Genomic DNA, 17,255 nt, shown 5'->3' on the forward strand with positions numbered 1-17,255 from the left:
CCTGAAATAAACAAGCAGCTCTGTCCGCAGGCTCTTTGTGTGATTTAGGGGAACAGAGTCCAGCGGCGGAACAGAACCATTCCTGAAAACTGTTCCTGTCCCACTGAACTCTTTACTGGAACACGACAGAGATGATTTCCAGAGGTTTTCCACCCCGTTTAGCTGGAATATGAAAGAAAGGGAGAATCGTTGCGTTAGCGTGGATCGTCCAGCTGTTGAGTCCAGCTGAGCTGTGGACGCATGTGTGTGTTTGTTGTGTGTGAGCAGTGCTGTCAGTGTAATGGCGCTCCACATCATGTCTGCGTCTCTCCTCGCCGTCTGCCTTCTGGGATGTTTCCTTCAGGTGTTCAGTCAAGGTGACAGTAAGAAAATGGATCAATTTAAACTCTGGGGTTTTACGAGGGGCAGTTGTTCAAATTGATTGTAATTACCTAAAATTATTTAAAATGATCGTTATTTATTTTGCTTTAGTTCACATTTTTAACCTAATGCTATCAGGACCGGTTGACTGCTGCGTTAGTTGGGGTTTCCCATTTTTTCCAGGGTTTCGTGTGGCTCCTGGGACGCACGCCGTGTTCCTGCGATCCAAACGGGCCAACCAGTTCCTCCTGGAGGAGATCCTGCAGGGGAACCTGGAGAGGGAGTGCTACGAGGAGCTGTGTAACTACGAGGAGGCGCGGGAAGTGTTTGAAGATGATGAGCGCACGGTGGGTAAAAGGAAGGAAAGCCGAGTCAGAGACGTTGGACCTTTGATTCTAACCGATCTTTGTTCGTCTACAGAAATCCTTCTGGACCATCTACTATGGTGAGTTCTGATCCAGGACAACATTCATCGAACTTCTTCTTGGACCTCCAGTTTCTAAAGTTCTGAGTTTGTTTCGGCGCTCCGAGATGGAAACCAGTGTCTTCCCAACCCTTGCCTCAATGGGGGGAACTGCACGGATAAGGTGGGGGGGTTCTTCTGCGCCTGCAGCCCCCCCAACTATGGACACATCTGTGAACTGGGTCCAGTTGAAGTTGCAGGGCAGGAGCTGCTGAAGCCTCAGTACAAAGCTCCAGGTAAGGCCGCAGCCACAGCTGGAGGGCGTCGGTGGTTTTCAAACCGTTTCATCCAACAGCGTCTCTCTTAGCGATAGCAGAGTGTCCGACCCAAGGCTCCAATGCATGCCACCAGCTGTGCACGGCGGACTTCCACTCCTACAAATGCTCATGCATGTCGGGATTCGAACTACAGAGCGACATGAGGAGCTGCCAGCCTGAAGGTGAAAACCCTCCAGCAAGGCATCGCTTACCAAACCAGTTCAGACTGGGGGAATAACCGTGTCTCTGTGTCCACAGTCCAGTTTCCCTGTGGGAGAGTCCATGACACCAACACTTCAATCTGTCGCCATGGAAACTGCCCCTGGCAGGTAACGAGCTCTCAGCCAATCCGTAAAGCCCAGATTCATCCAGTAGTAAACACGGCTGCTGGTGGGCTTGATTCGTGTTTGCAGGTGTCCCTGATCAACAGCAGCCGGGTGGAGCTGTGTGGCGGAGTCGTGCTCGGACGGCGGTCCATCCTGACCGCCGCTCGCTGCCTCTTCCTCAACTCAGCAGACGACCTCCGACCCTCACACTTTTCCATCGTCACAGGTACTAGAACCTCGATTGCTCCAGTCTGGAAACTTCACCCAGTTTTATTCAAACATTCTTTAAACTATGGCAACAAAAATAATAGAAGAGGTGGAATAAGAAAGATTTTCCTAAGAGATCAAATCTGATGACAAAATCAACAAACTGACCCCCTGAAGTGCAGAATTTCCCCAATGTTTCCTAGTGATTACAGGCGTTCCTTCTCCATAATGCACCTTACTAATCTTTCTTACTTGTGAAGAATATGAATGCTAATCTTCTTACCTTTTATAAATGTTTGCTTCAAATCCATGAATACACCGAGAGCTGCTGCTCCTTATGACGATGGCTGCTGTCCTTCTCCTGTTTCTCTCACTTGGAGTTGACTGTTGGTTCTGTTTCGTTCCCACCGGTGCATGGGGAAAGTCTGGAAGAACACAAAACGTTTCAGGAACTTGGGTCAACAAAGTAACGTTTTAACAAGTGGATAAAGGATTCAAACGCATCGCTGCGTTGTGTTTGTTAGAGACGGTTCTGTTAAACTCAGATTATTCACGTTAAACTGAAACAGAGATTAAAGATGACTCTACCTCTGGCGTTTCGTCTCCTAGGTAACGGGAAGGTCTTCCAGGTCCAAGCGCTCTTCCTCCACGAACGTTTCCGTTCAGATTGCCACGACTTTGACCTCGCCCTGCTGGAGCTGGCCACGCCCATGACCTTTGGCCCCACACTCTCCCACCTCTGCCTGCCCACCAAGGACTTCAGTGAAAACATCCTGATGCATTCTGGGAGGACGGGATTGGCCGACAGGAGGGGGCGTGGCCAGAACCAGGAGCTGGTCTACATGACGCTGGACGAATGTCGAGGAGAGCTGAACGTCTCGCAGTCGCTGAGCAACAAAATGTTCTGCATGAGGAGGAGGAACCAAGGCGGGCCGAGGAGAACCGGACCATCGGCACGTCCCAAAACCAGACCTCCAGAAAAGCTAAATGTGACTCAGAAAGCATCAGCTTTGGACCGGAACCGGACTCAAACTGAAGATCTTCCCACCAGGTCGTCAAGCAAAGCAGAAAACTCCAAACGTAGCTTAAAGGTGCAACACCACGCGTCGCCACCATGTGGCAGCGGGCTGCGCTGCGGCGGTCTGCTGCCGGGGTCGGCGGTCGTCACGGTGGAGAAAGGAACAGCCTTCCTGACGGGGCTGCTGATGTCTCCGACCGCAGACTGCCGCGGTCAGGTGTTCACCAAGGTGTCCCGCTACCTGAACTGGATCCGGCCGAAGCTGCAGGCGGAGGATCACATGACCCCGCAGGTCAGCGAGTACCCGGAGGTCCGCTGAGCACTCACCGGTTCCGATTCACTTCGACGTTAAATTATTGGACGCTTCAGCGGTTTAGATGAAAATGACCTCATTAATATTGGAAATTTGTCGAGTCTGATTTAACACAGAACTGCATAAATTATACTGGATGATAAATAAATGCTTTTAAAAGTTGGTTTGTTGTCATTTCTTAAGAAAACATCACGATAAAATAATCCAGAAATGCCAGTAACGTCTAGAAACCAAAAAGAGTTTTATTCAACAAGCTTTTTACACAAAGAAACGTATAAAAGATCAGAGTCTCCTCAGAGGGATTGTGGGTAATGTAGTCTAGGAAACAGAAGACAGGGGAGGGAAGGGATTCTGTTTACTGACCACGAGCTTCTGGTGCTGATGGGAGATGTAACCCTTGATGTGACCCTGAAAGGAGACAGAACCAGAGTCAGACGTCTGAGTGTCACCTGGACTCAGGTGTGGCTCCATGTCTGAGCGCCTCACCATGTAGATGAGGTTGGCCAGGAGGCACTGCACCTCGTCGATGTCCACGTCCTCCACCTGCATCATCCGCAGGGCCACCAGGAAGGCGTCCAGGGGCAGCTGGTGGGTCTTCAGCAGCAGATACCTGCAACCAAACACGAACAGATCCATCAGGGTCACAAACATGATCCACTGAAACCAGGACGCCTTTCTACATGTCAGACCCAGAAACCCAGGAGCTGCAAACCAGAACCACAAGCTGGAAGGACAGAGAAGACCTCACCACTCAGGCTGAGATCTGGGACAGACGGGGGTCTGGAGACATGGTGGTTGTTTACATGTCAACCTGGTTGCCGTAGTTTGTTGGTCAACATGTTGCTGTTGCGTCAGACTCACACTTTCTTGAAGAGGTTCCTGTAGGTGATGATCTTGAGTTTCTCCAGGATGAGGAAGATCCCGCAGCGGATGAAGAAGGTCTCGTGTTTGGACAGCGCCTCGTTCAGCAGCAGCAGGTTCCCCTCACTGGGAAACACACCGAGGTCACGTGACTCTGAGTGACATCACTTCCTGCTGCGGTTGCCCCGCCTCCCTGCTTACCTGACAGCCTTGGTGACGTCAGCGAACTGAATGAGGTCGTACTTCCTGAGCAGCTGGTGAGTCGGCATGTGGCCCTGAAACACAACCAGAACCACAACCGGGTTAGCTCCGGGTCATTGGACTCATAGTGGATCAGAACCGGTCCTGTGCCGGTTCCGATCCGGGATGATCCAGTGGAGCTCCTGACCAGCAGCATCTTGACCGGCAGCAGGTAGATGAGGATCATCCTCTTGTTCTTCTGGCTGGAGCGGTGGCAGCGGTCGAAGGCGAACGACAGCAGCTCCTCAGCTGGACACAAACAGGTCAGCGATTCTCCTGCAGAACCTCCAGAACCCGCCCAGACTTACCCGTCTTAAAGTCACTGTCGAACATGGCCTTGCGGCCCACGTAGTATTTGTAGGTGACCTTCTGGGCCGGGCTGTACTCGTTCTTCAGGTTGGAGCTGTCGATGGCTCGGATCAGAGGTTTGCACAGGTGGAGCTTGTTGATCTGCAGGAGAACCAATCAGACGTTAGCCTGACCGGTTCTGACCCAAACCCCCCGGTTCTGACCCAGCTCAACACCTTGAAGTAGATCTTGAAGAGCTGGTTGCTCAGGAACATCATCCCCCACTTCTTGGAGTCATCGATGCCGGCTCGGCTGTGGCGGGTCAGAACAGAACACGTGAACACGGCCGTCTGGCAGAACCAGAACCACAGAGCGGGTCCGAACGGAGTGGGACTGACTTGTCGCTGGCACAGACTCTGAAGCAGCTCATCAGCTGCTCTGCCGCCTTCTCCAGCATCTCCCCCGGTTGACCTTTGCCCTTCTTCTGCAGCTGCTGCTCTGCCTGGAGACAGAGAGAAACCAGCAGAACCATTGACCCAGTCAGCTGGGAACACTGGGAAACAGTTCAGCAGCAGGTGGGGGAGGGGCCTCACATTGTTGGCGAATATCCGGAGGTCCAGAGTGACGGCGGACATGACGGGCAGAGCCCTGAAACACAAACACATCAGTGATGCTGCATTCACGGTCGGCGTGTTCACAGCAGTTACTCACCAGTTCTCCTCCTTGTGGGACTGGAAGGCTCTCAGGAAGGACGTCAGGGGTCAAGGGGCATACAGTCGGCTGATGATCATTCATCCAAACACACACAGATCAGCTCTAAAGTAAGGATATTGAACGACGAGCGTCTGGAACTTGTACGCCTCCACAAAGTCGTGATTGGCCACGGCGTACGTACACCTGGAACACACAGGTAGAAAACCTTCACAGTTAGGGATGAAGGTCATCGCCATAGCAACTTTCTGCAACAGAAGTTCAACATAAATAAAAATACTTGTACACTTTGTAAAACAGATTTTCAGACAGCAGAATGTTTTTTTTAAATTACAACTTCAATGTTTTTGGACTCGTGCAGTTTTTCAAAAAAGATAAAAAACAATAAAATAAAACTTTTACCGCCAGGCATCAGTAATCGATAACCGAGCTGGAAGGCTCACCTGAGATGAGCCGCCACCATCTCATCGTACGGCGGCTCCAGAATCTGCTGGCACTTCTCCTCCGGACTGGCCAGCTGTACACACACACACACACACAGGTGAGGCTGTCTCCTAGCAACCCTGACTCTGTGGCTGAGTGGGCGGGGCCTTACCTGCAGGCGGGGGTTGGCTACATGCGGGTGTTTGAAGGAGAGCAGCTCGGCACAGAAGGAGCCCTCATGGTTCTCGATGGCCTGGTTGATCTGCAGGAGAACAGAGTTCATTTAAAGACCAGGGAGACAAGACAGGTGAGGCCAGGCTGAGGGTCAGAGGTTACCTGCTGCAGGTACTGGTTTATTGTGATGTGAGCCATGCTGATTAGGAGCTGTTCCCACCTGGAAAACACGTGCAACACTGATTAGGTGATTTTAAATGCGGACTTTGACTGTGCCGCAGTCTGTAGTGCAGCTTTCAGATGCATCTCTTGTCCTACACACAAACTAAATGTTTGAACTGCCTCAATAGCATTCAGAATGCTAAAGAGCCAATACTGGAGTCAGGTATGCCAAAGCAGACCTCTGGTCTAACTGGAAGAAGAGCATCCTACAGCATGATGCTACCACTACCGTGCTTCTCAGCTGAACTTGTGTGCATTTGCTGCAGTGTTTTTGCTTTTGTTCCATTTCAATATACCATTAACTCCCTAAATATGACTCATTTCTAATATATTATTAATTATATAACCCACACGAGCTCTAAAAAATACCACATTATTTATTCGGTCATTTATAACGAGCTAATTAGCAAATTGCTAACGCAGCGATGTTTTTCTTGTTTTCTTTTTTACACTCCATTTAAAACAAGAAAAAATAAAGCCGAAACCAAAACCACGTCTAATATTAATAAAAACAGTCATTAGAAATATGTTGAAGCTTTTACGCTGTTCCCTAAAACCAAAACTTCAGTAATGTGAACCAGGTTTGGTGATAATGCTCTCATTTAGCGTATAAACCGGTTAAAACCGGCTGGTTCCGGACTGTAAGTGGAAGTTAAACACTCATTGCGACCCAAACAATAAATAAAAAAAACTGCAGACCTTTAAATGAAGCTTTAAGATGAAAAACAAGCCATGAAACTCCCGTTCATTCAGTCGGAAACACGGACCGTTTCTAATGACGGACAACACTGTTTCCGGAAGTAGTACTGTCAAAATAAAAGTCTTCCGTTGTCCATCTTTATCAAAAATTAAAATAAATTACTTTTATTTATGTGTGAATAAAATAACTTTAAACTATAATAACTATAAAATAAAAGTTATATTTGAACTTTTATTAAGTTATTAAGTCATTATTATTTAAAGTAAATTTAAATTTAAAGTTGAAAAATTATATAAAAACTGCAAGATTAAAGAATAAAAACTACAGATGCGTATATTTTTATTAAGTGAAAATCTTACAACATAACTGCAGCAATTACCGCTCTTATTTTCTCTTCGTATTCATGAAGACAAAATAAAATAACACCAGCAAATTGTTCATCAACTGAACAAAAAGTCGTATCACAGCTTTTCTTTCTTTTGCAGATTAATTTATACATTTAAAGTTTATATTTTTCGCACAGAAACGTCAGAATAAAAGAAGACGAGAACGATCGGAACACCAGGGGGCGCCAAAGGGTCACTTCATACTTAAAACTCAACATCAGGACTGTTTATTTTATTAAACAAGGTCAAATTAAATCATGTCATCATAACGAGTCACTTTTATCACATAGCATTAATGACCTACATGAATAATATTCATCTGGATGTTGCACAGCAGGTTTTATGTTCCCTACAAACACCTTATATTTCTGACAGAATGTAAACGATACAGTTTATTTATTTAGCTGGATTCACATGATTTATTATGGAATGATGTTGCCTTGGAAACGTAGCTCACAATAATTACATTAAGCTCATTTTTAAAAATGGTAAAATGTCACCATGACTTTATCATTTCCTCCAAAACATCTGGATCATTGTTTCCCATTAGTTGTCCGATTAGCTTCCTTCTCAGAAAGAGTGGGCGGGGCCAGGTGACCATCCGGCTCCGCCCACTCGACCGTGGACAGCAGGCTGGATGACGTTCTCGCTGCTGATTGGTCCATGGAGAGTAGCACATGGAGAGTGGGAGGGGCTTATCTCAGAGCATCCGACGGTCCACAGACATGGATACTGGCTGGAAATACACACACACACACACACACACACACACCTGCATTACACCTGAGCTCAGGTATGAGAGATCAGGGTGTGGGCGGGGCCTCACCTGGAGCTGTGAGGAGGGGGAGGAGCCTGTGAGGATGGAGCACCGCTGGTCATCGACAGTGAGGAGGAGGAGGGAGAGAAGGAGGAGGAAGATGAGGCGGGACGAGGAGAAGCAGCGCTCCAACCTTCATGGAGAACCGGAACGCCTTCAGAGATCAGGTTCACTGGGAAACACAGCAGACGGAAAAATGTTTACATCCTGATCCTGGTTCCACATAGAAACTGATCCTGGTTCCACTCAGTAACTGATCCTGGTTCCACATAGAAACTGATCCTGGTTCCACATAGAAACTGATCCTGGTTCCACTCAGTAACTGATCCTGGTTCTATATAGAAACTGATCCTGGTTCTATATAGAAACTGATCCTGGTTCCACATAGAAACTGATCCTGGTTCCACTCAGTAACTGATCCTGGTTCTATATAGAAACTGATCCTGGTTCTATATAGAAACTGATCCTGGTTCCACATAGAAACTGATCCTGGTTCTATATAGAAACTGATCCTGGTTCCACTCAGTAACTGATCCTGGTTCTATATAGAAACTGATCCTGGTTCTATATAGAAACTGATCCTGGTTCTATATAGAAACTGATCCTGGTTCCACATAGAAACTGATCCTGGTTCTACATAGAAACTGATCCTGGTTCTACATAGAAACTGATCCTGGTTCTATATAGAAACTGATCCTGGTTCTACATAGAAACTGATCCTGGTTCTATATAGAAACTGATCCTGGTTCTACATAGAAACTGATCCTGGTTCTATATAGAAACTGATCCTGGTTCCACATAGAAACTGATCCTGGTTCCACATAGAAACTGATCCTGGTTCTACATAGAAACTGATCCTGGTTCTATATAGAAACTGATCCTGGTTCTATATAGAAACTGATCCTGGTTCTATATAGAAACTGATCCTGGTTCCACATAGAAACTGATCCTGGTTCCACATAGAAACTGATCCTGGTTCCACATAGAAACTGATCCTGGTTCTACGTAGAAACTGATCCTGGTTCCACGTAGAAACTGATCCTGGTTCTATATAGAAACTGATCCTGGTTCTACATAGAAACTGATCCTGGTTCCACGTAGAAACTGATCCTGGTTCTACATAGAAACTGATCCTGGTTCTATATAGAAACTGATCCTGGTTCTATATAGAAACTGATCCTGGTTCTATATAGAAACTGATCCTGGTTCCACATAGAAACTGATCCTGGTTCTATATAGAAACTGATCCTGGTTCTACATAGAAACCGATCCTGGTTCTATATAGAAACTGATCCTGGTTCTATATAGAAACTGATCCTGGTTCTATATAGAAACCGATCCTGGTTCTATATAGAAACTGATCCTGGTTCTACATAGAAACTGATCCTGGTTCCACGTAGAAACTGATCCTGGTTCCACGTAGAAACTGATCCTGGTTCCACGTAGAAACTGATCTTGGTTCTATATAGAAACTGATCCTGGTTCCACGTAGAAACTGATCCTGGTTCCACATAGAAACTGATCCTGGTTCCACATAGAAACTGATCCTGGTTCCACATAGAAACTGATCCTGGTTCTATATAGAAACTGATCCTGGTTCCACATAGAAACTGATCCTGGTTCAATCATTCTTCATCTCTACACATAACTTCAAATTTGATAAATTATGTTTACCAAAAAAGTCTGTAAAATGAAGTAAATCTTTTACCACAAATCCATCATTTTTAGTTAACTGATAGTTGTTGAGAAAAATAAGATTTTTAAATATTTCTAAAATTGAATATCAAACAAAATATTAAATAAAGGATGAAATGTTTCCGTAGGTGTAACCTGAGGAGTGTGGGCGGTGTGGCAGGTAGGCTGCGGGGTAAGGTGTGTGTCTCCCCGGGTAACCGGGGGGTTTGTAACCATGGTGATGGTGATGATGGGACGCCAGCGGCAGGCTGCTGGAGTAGGGGAAGGCTCCGCCCCCTCCTGCTGAGCACAGCGGCCAACCTGAGACCGACATCAGAAACTGATCAATCTGTTCAAACTGGAGATAATCGATAATCAGTAAAGACTGGAGAACAAATGAAACGACCTGAATGAACATCAAGTTTTCAGAAGGAGAATCTCTAAACATGAACAATAAAGTAAAATATTAATAACCTGCAGAATCAAGTTATGTAGAAAAAATGGAAATACAGAGCAGCTCTGAGAATATTAAATTATATCTAACATTAAAAAAGATTTTATTATTATTATTAAAATAACATTATTAGAATATATTATAATATGTTGTATATAATACACTATAATTACATAAGATATATATTACATTGTTATATTATTATTATTATATTATATGTTATATGACAAAAACAGCTTTTAATATTATTATAATAATATTAGCACATAATATATAATATTTTGTGATATAAATATGTTACATATCATTATAACAATGTTTATAATATAATTAGACAAAATTCCTTTATTATTTTATCATTATATTATCATATAACAATTTTTGCATATAACGACTAATATTGTTTTAATATATAATATTTATGTTATATACTATTATTAAAATGATTTCACAATTTACTTATATATATTATAATTACATAAAAACAAATTTTATTAGAGTGTATTATATTATTTTACATGACAGAAAAAGCTTCTATTATTATTATTATTATTATTATTATTATTATTATTATACTAGCATGTAGTATAATATACAGTAATATTATTGTAATATATATAGTGTATATTTTAGTATGCAATATATATTTTATAATTCCATGAAATACATACATTATGAGATTTTTTTAATAGAAGTAACATATTATTATGATCGTTTTAATATTCATGTATTTTGAAAACATTTTACTGATTAAAACAGAAGCAGAAATTATTACTTTTAATAATAGCTCTAAGATTTTTTCCCAACATAGAAGCAACAATCATAAAGTACTGGTTCAGATGGTTTCACATGGAATTAAAATAATTATGAAAATTAAATCCATTATCAATAATATTAGTTATTAATCATTTTCTGTCCTCTAATAAATAATATTAATGTCATTATATTGATGATATTGTTCTTATTTAGCTAATGAACTTGTTTCTGTCCTCAGTCGCATGTTGTATTGATCATTATCTCATTGATTTATTTCTGATCAATAATCAATGAGGACTCACAGGGCTGGATCCCGACCCGGCTCTCCGCAGCGTCCTGGAGAACCCGTCCTGCTGGGTTCCTGAGGAGGACGAATCAGGCGTCAGCTATCGGTGTCACTTGTCGCCGTGGCGATGATGAAGATGACGATGAGGCTCTAATCACCTGGGCTCTGATAACCAGGTGAGAAACACTGAGCCGTTTAGCAGCCGCCTGCCGTTTACTACAGACCCAACGGCCCCGAAATGACAAACTTCTCTTTATTCTTATATATTCATTCAGAAAATTTTAATTCCAATTTAAAAAACTATTTCTGGAACCTCTTCACAGAAAAACTTCAGATTGTGATCCTTGTAATTTCACGTGAAGAGCAACATTTTGTAATATTTCGTTAAATAGAAGAACTCTGCCGTGTTAACAGAAAGACGTTCCTCACCTCTCCTTGGCGTCCAGGAAAGCTTTAGCAAACGGATTGTATTTGATCTTCAGAGCCGTGATCTGAGCACAAGATGGCAGAAATCACATCATTACTTTAATAAAAACCACTTTAACCAACAGAAATGGGATTATTTCTACAGTAAAGAAGTAAGTGGACCAGTGAGGACCAGTGGAAATGATCAGAACCAGTGAGGACCAGTGGAAATGATCAGAACCAGTGAGGACCAGCATGGCGCCGTACCTCCTCGTTCTGGTAGGCGGTGACGGCGATGAACTGCGTTTCCCTGAAGGAGACGTTGGACACCAGGCGGTGGCGGGAGCCCACACAGACGATGTGCAGCTGCGGCTCGTACTTATGGAGGGAGTTCAGCACGATCTGGAACAAACACAGGTTCACCTGAAGACTGCCACCTGGTGGACGCCCTGCCCTCTGGTGGCCATTGGAGGCATCACAGCACCTTGACAAGGTGCAGGGTTTGGACCCAACCGGTCTCTGGTCTGGAAGCTGCTCTGACTGTCTGTAGTTTTTGTTTTCACATTGACGGTGCACCGAGTCAAACCAACCAACCCTTTGAGCAACCTGTTCCCCTCCTCACCTGTGGGGGCGCTGCACCAAGAGCTACTGACGTTAACGACACAAAAACATCTGAAGAAGACACTGAGAGCAACTTTATTCTTTACAAAATCTAAACAAAACTGGAGCGGCATCAGATTTTAGAGGTTGGAGGATTTATGCTTTGTCTTTGGTAAACACCATGCTAAGCTAATGCATTTGTTCTGTTTGTATTTACCCAGAATGCCTTGCACTGAAATTCACTTCCTGATTTTGGAGCAGTCTCTGGTCCGCTGGGCATTGGAACCGAACCAGGTCCAAGGTCTGTAGGTGGACCAGAGTTCACGGTCTGAATTCACACCTCCAGTAATGAATCGGACAATTGATGAAAACAAACTGCAGTTGGGTCAAAGCGACCGAACAGAACCGGTGGAAATGTTCGCTGTTTACCTAAAGACGTTGTGTCTTCCTGTTTCCTCAACCACATTTATGAAAAGTTTGCCAGACAGGAAGTCTCTACTGAAGGTCTGCGTTGTTCTCTCTGTAGAACCTCCAGAAATCCAGCAGACCTCCTGACCGGTACCACTTTACACAGGAAGGTCAACAGATCCACATTTGGACCGGTTCTGGAACCATTTCCTGCCAGTCTGTGTTGTTAGTATTATGGTCTGTTCTCTGTCAACATGACAGAAGTTCCTGAACTCGTCTGACAGGCGGGCAGAACTTTGTACTTGTGGGTCCATTAGAAGCAGGAAGCCGGAGTTTAGAGTCGGGCTGCGTTCAGCAGAGTTCGTGGACCGGAGCCATCTTTGTCTTTTGGCCCCGGCTCTCTTTTATCCATCTGTTTTCTCTCGTATTCAACTCCCCGTCGCCCCCCTGACTAACGAGGCCCAATTAACCAATCCGAGTCGTCCGGGCCAGCGCACAAAAACAAACTGTTTTCTATTCAGATTGAGAGGCTGGCTTCAGATGTGACCCCGGCGCTGAGTGTGTGTGGGCTCCGTTTGAATATAGTTTACCTCGTCCATCTGAAGCATGATGGCTAAATTAATTTCCCAGTAAAAAACATAATTACCATAATGTACAAATAAGCTGAGCAATTATTTCATTATGGCCGAGCTCTCTGCTCCAGCGCTGCATTACGGCCCGGTGTGTGCGTGTCATGTTTGGACTGGATAATGGGGTAAATATAAACAACATTACTGCCAATTTTGTCCTGCAGAGACTCGGTGTGTGTGTGGAGGCCGCGGCGAGCGCTCAACAGCTCTCCACAGGAAGTGCATTAAACTGCTGCCGGCCAATTAAGAGCTGTTTATCCCGTTCCCGTGGTTACGAGGGGGTGAACAGGTGAAGTGAAAGAGGAGAGGGACTGAAGTGGCTCATTAGAGGCGGTGGTCTCTCGCCCACTCCAGGATAATATAGCGAGAGCAGAGAGAAGCTAATGGACAGAAGAAGGGAGGTGAAGAACAAAGAGGAGGAGAAGAAGAGGAGAGAGAAGGAAAGAAGTCAGAGAGGAAGAAAAGTCGACGAAGATCCACTGAAACGGCGACGGAGAAACAAAAACAGCAGCTAAAGCAGAAACAAGTTCAGGAAAAATAACGGAGTTAAATAACATAAAACAAAATCAATACAGCAAATAAATAATAAAAATAAAATTAAAAATCAATTAACGTACTGCTATGATCCAAAATAATAAATAAAACTTGACTGAGATAAATTATGGCTAAAAAAGATAATTAAAAACTGAAATAATAAATACACAAATACAAGGAACTGATGAAAAATTAAACAGCATGAAGGAAAGAAAAATATAAATATATTAAAAACATTTTTTAACCAGATAAAATCCCATTAAAATTTCTTTCACAACAACGACCCGACCAAGAAAGGCAGCAGGAAACGTTATGAGCAAAAAAATATAAATATATAATAGAAATGAAAATCATGAAGATCTTTTCTATAATCTGGTGATTCAATTAAATAAAAGAACAAGACAGTAAAATAAAAAACTATAAATAATAGTTAAAAATAACAGATTAAAGACAAAATTAAGGCAGGAAATAAAAATTATTAAAGGATTAATAGAAAACAAATAAGAAAATATATGAAGAACAAAAATAAACATAAAGAACAGATGAGAGTAAAACCTGGACCGGCTCACCTGTCCTGCTCCGTTCACCTTGTTGGTCAGTTTGACCCGGTTGAAGGTCACCGGTGCCTTCATCCAGTGGGCCCCGAAGTTGGGCGAGTCCGGGTGGATGTAGATGCCGCCCTGACCTCTGACCTCGGCCCGGCTCTCGGCCCGGCCCGCCGCCACCCACTCCCCGTTCACGAACTTCCACCTGCAGCTGTCGGCCGGAACGAAGTCCAGCAGGAAGGAGTACATGGAGCTGGGGTCCAGACCCGACACGCTGACCTTCAGAACCGGGAACATCCGGCTGCACACACACACACACACACACACACACACACACACACCCACACACACACACACACACACACACACCCACCCCCCCACACACACCCACACACACACACACACACACACCCACCCACACACACGCACACACACACACACACACACACGCACCGAGCAGGGATCAGAACTGGGAGAGACCGGATCCATGAAGTTCTGGAGGGAAAACAGAACTAGACCGAGTTATGAAAACTAACTAAAGCTAAAGAAATAAGAAAATCTGAAACATTTTCATAAACTGAAATAAAAATAAAAACAATAATCATGGGGAAAAACTATACCTAGTTTATAAAACCAAAACATTCTGAAATTATAGATAAAATGTTGTTTTATGTTTTATTTATGAGCCTTTTGAATTAATGTGAAATAGATTTTTTTCATGGATTGTCGGTAAATTACAGGATCTGTAATGTAAAATGTTATTTTCTGTTGATTATTTATTTGATGTAAATATAATAAAAATACTTTGACCGTTTTGTATTCTGCACCCAGAAATGAACCAGAGAAGGAAAAAACTTAAGCTGCTACTATAACTATTAAAAACCCAACAATATTTAACTAGAAATAATAAAAAGTGACTGAATTAGAAAAACAAAATCTCACAGCTGATTAAAACTGAACTATAATGAAAATCCAGAACCAGATGTGGAGAGTCCAGATGTTCTCCAGCATCAGAACAGAACCAGAACCAGATGATTATGGATAAATAATAAATAGGTCTGTCACAATAATCAATAAATAAATGAAAACAAGCTCAATAATTTCTTATTCTACTAACTGGATGGTAAAATCTTCACTTTGATATTTATACCTTTTTTATTATTATTTAGTTTATTTGTTGTTTTGTTGATTAATTTTGGATATTTAAAATGTTCTTCAGTTTAAAGATTTTAAAGATTATTGATCTTTAAGGATGAGTTCTTCATGAAAATGATCTCAAAACGACAATATTATCGTTTATCATAATAACTTCTGGGCCAATTTATCATTTGTTTTTATGACAGACCCAGAAATAAACTAAATCAACTTTCTGCTCTTCGTCTGACTAGATGTAGAAACTTTGCTCTGCTGCAGCTGAGTAACAATCAGGATAAAATAAATCAGCGCGGCTCTCCAGCAGTGAGAGCGGCTGAAGTGGCGTCCTGCAGGTGTAAATGGAGTGCTGCCCCCCGCAGGGCGGCCCGGTCAGCACGCCTCTGCACTAAATAAATAAATAACTCTACAGACTAAATAAATCGCACTGAGGTGACGGTGGCAGCTGCTATCGAGACTAATGAATAACCCCGGTTAACAGCACAGACTGGAGGCTTCAGCACCAGAAAACCCAAAATGATCCAACAATATTAAACATTTATGACCAGATTATGTTTAAAGGAAACAGCCAAATCTGTCTTTACTTTGTTTTCATCAACTCTGAAGTTCAAGAAGGTTTTTATCTTTAGAAGAAATTACAGAAGCTCTTTCATCTGGTCAGGTTCCTCAGGTACAAACAACCTGATTAAGGTCAAAGGTCAACTAATTGATATGCTCTAAAACAGAACCAGCTCAAATAAACTGGTCTGAATATAATAACTGGGACACTGGTTCAGAACCAGAGAAAGGTTGACCTGCAGACGTCTCAAAGGTCAACCGGAGGGTCAACAGGCGTCAGAGGAAACAATAACTTAAAGATATCTACTTACATTCTGCATGTTGTACCTCAAAAGCATGAAAATAATTACAATAAAAACTCTGGAATACCTTTACAGCCTAGGAAATGTCTTCTGAAAGATCCTCTAGACATCAGACATTTCCAAACTGTCTCAGCGTTTCTCAGGAAAAAGAGATCAACAGAGACAGAACCTGTTTCTTCTTGGTAACTTTGGGAAAGTTTCTCCACTCCTGCAGCTGTTCTACCAATGAACTCCTATCAGGGCTTCCAAACACCGAAGCAGTGAGACTCCAGACCCATTTATTATGACTGAACAACATCCTGTAAGATCTTATGGTCGCCTTCTTGCTGAAGACCTTTGACCTGCTGAACACAGGAAGTCAGGACTCCTCTACCCAACAAGCGGTACCCTCCTACCAGAGTCCTAGAGTTACCGTCCGTTCTTGGTGACGATCATCTCGTTGGTGATGAGCTGGAACTTCCTCCACAGCTCGGCGTCCTCCAGGGTCACCTTCAGCTCCCTCTCCGTTGGGTCGCCCTTCTCCCGGCCGGCTTGCAGCTCGCTCTCCACGGCGCTCAGCAGCCGGGACATGCAGCGCTCGGCGGACACGATGGCGCATGTCGGCCCCCCAGAACCACGGCCTACTGAAGACACCGAACCGGACTCTCCGTCCTCCTGTAAGCCCTCCACCTTCATCTGCAGACCCAAACATTGAGTTACCAAAGTATAATTTCATAAAAGAGGTCTTAAAATAAAGATATTCTGGTACTGAAGACCTTCTCCACATTTTAATTTGCTGTGGCTCTAATTATGACCTCAGAAAACTTCAGTCATTACTTTTCTACTGATGTCTAATAGCAGGCTGATGGCTGCAGGTTATAGAAGCTCCTAACATTCAGGAATTACTGAGACGTCCAGTAAAATAAAAGCCACAGAAGCCGTCCACCCTGGAGGATAATAGCAGCTGTAATTGCTCAGCAGGTCTGCATACGTCCAGCAGCCAAACAAAATGGTTTGAGAGAGATACTCAAACAGCCATTTGTGCCTTAATGTCTTAATGACGGTCCAAGCAGAAACTAAAAGCTCAATTAGCAGTTCTACCTGCAACATTTACCGTCCAATGAAGAGTCTTAAAGGGGAAGTCTTCAGAGTTAAAGGCAAAAGTAATCGCCCCCTCTGCCTAATAACAGGTTGTTAACCCAATCAG

The 17,255-nt window shown here is 43.6% G+C and overlaps 3 protein-coding genes across 3 annotated transcripts; 1 reads left to right on the forward strand and 2 right to left on the reverse strand.

The window, feature by feature from the left end:
- Window positions 1-45: 45 nt before the first annotated feature.
- Window positions 46-3,057, forward strand: prozb (protein Z, vitamin K-dependent plasma glycoprotein b). Its single transcript, XM_032556287.1, has 8 exons — window positions 46-362; window positions 544-707; window positions 781-805; window positions 892-1,059; window positions 1,131-1,262; window positions 1,339-1,409; window positions 1,494-1,632; window positions 2,223-3,057. Exons 1-8 carry the CDS (start codon window positions 281-283, stop codon window positions 2,948-2,950), a joined length of 1,509 nt encoding a protein of 502 aa, XP_032412178.1. The 5' UTR covers window positions 46-280; the 3' UTR covers window positions 2,951-3,057.
- A 111-nt stretch (window positions 3,058-3,168) lies between these two features.
- On the reverse strand, window positions 3,169-6,651 carry pcid2 (PCI domain containing 2). The gene is made up of 15 exons (XM_032556303.1): window positions 6,563-6,651; window positions 5,804-5,861; window positions 5,640-5,729; window positions 5,488-5,561; window positions 5,165-5,230; window positions 5,045-5,086; window positions 4,927-4,981; window positions 4,732-4,835; window positions 4,570-4,645; window positions 4,354-4,495; window positions 4,194-4,294; window positions 4,007-4,080; window positions 3,806-3,931; window positions 3,431-3,554; window positions 3,169-3,352 (listed from the first exon to the last, which is right to left on the reverse strand). Exons 2-15 carry the CDS (start codon window positions 5,837-5,839, stop codon window positions 3,263-3,265), a joined length of 1,200 nt encoding a protein of 399 aa, XP_032412194.1. The 5' UTR covers window positions 5,840-5,861; window positions 6,563-6,651; the 3' UTR covers window positions 3,169-3,262.
- Window positions 6,652-6,889: 238 nt separating this feature from the next.
- tbx19 (T-box transcription factor 19) lies at window positions 6,890-16,846 on the reverse strand. The gene is made up of 8 exons (XM_032556300.1): window positions 16,482-16,846; window positions 14,082-14,358; window positions 11,609-11,743; window positions 11,366-11,427; window positions 10,953-11,011; window positions 9,597-9,761; window positions 7,776-7,938; window positions 6,890-7,685 (listed from the first exon to the last, which is right to left on the reverse strand). The coding sequence occupies exons 1-8, from the start codon at window positions 16,742-16,744 to the stop codon at window positions 7,520-7,522; spliced, it is 1,290 nt and encodes a 429-aa protein (XP_032412191.1). The 5' UTR covers window positions 16,745-16,846; the 3' UTR covers window positions 6,890-7,519.
- Window positions 16,847-17,255: the final 409 nt, after the last annotated feature.

Source organism: Xiphophorus hellerii, chromosome 24, assembly GCF_003331165.1.
Source record: "Xiphophorus hellerii strain 12219 chromosome 24, Xiphophorus_hellerii-4.1, whole genome shotgun sequence".
Lineage (NCBI taxonomy): Eukaryota > Metazoa > Chordata > Actinopteri > Cyprinodontiformes > Poeciliidae > Xiphophorus > Xiphophorus hellerii.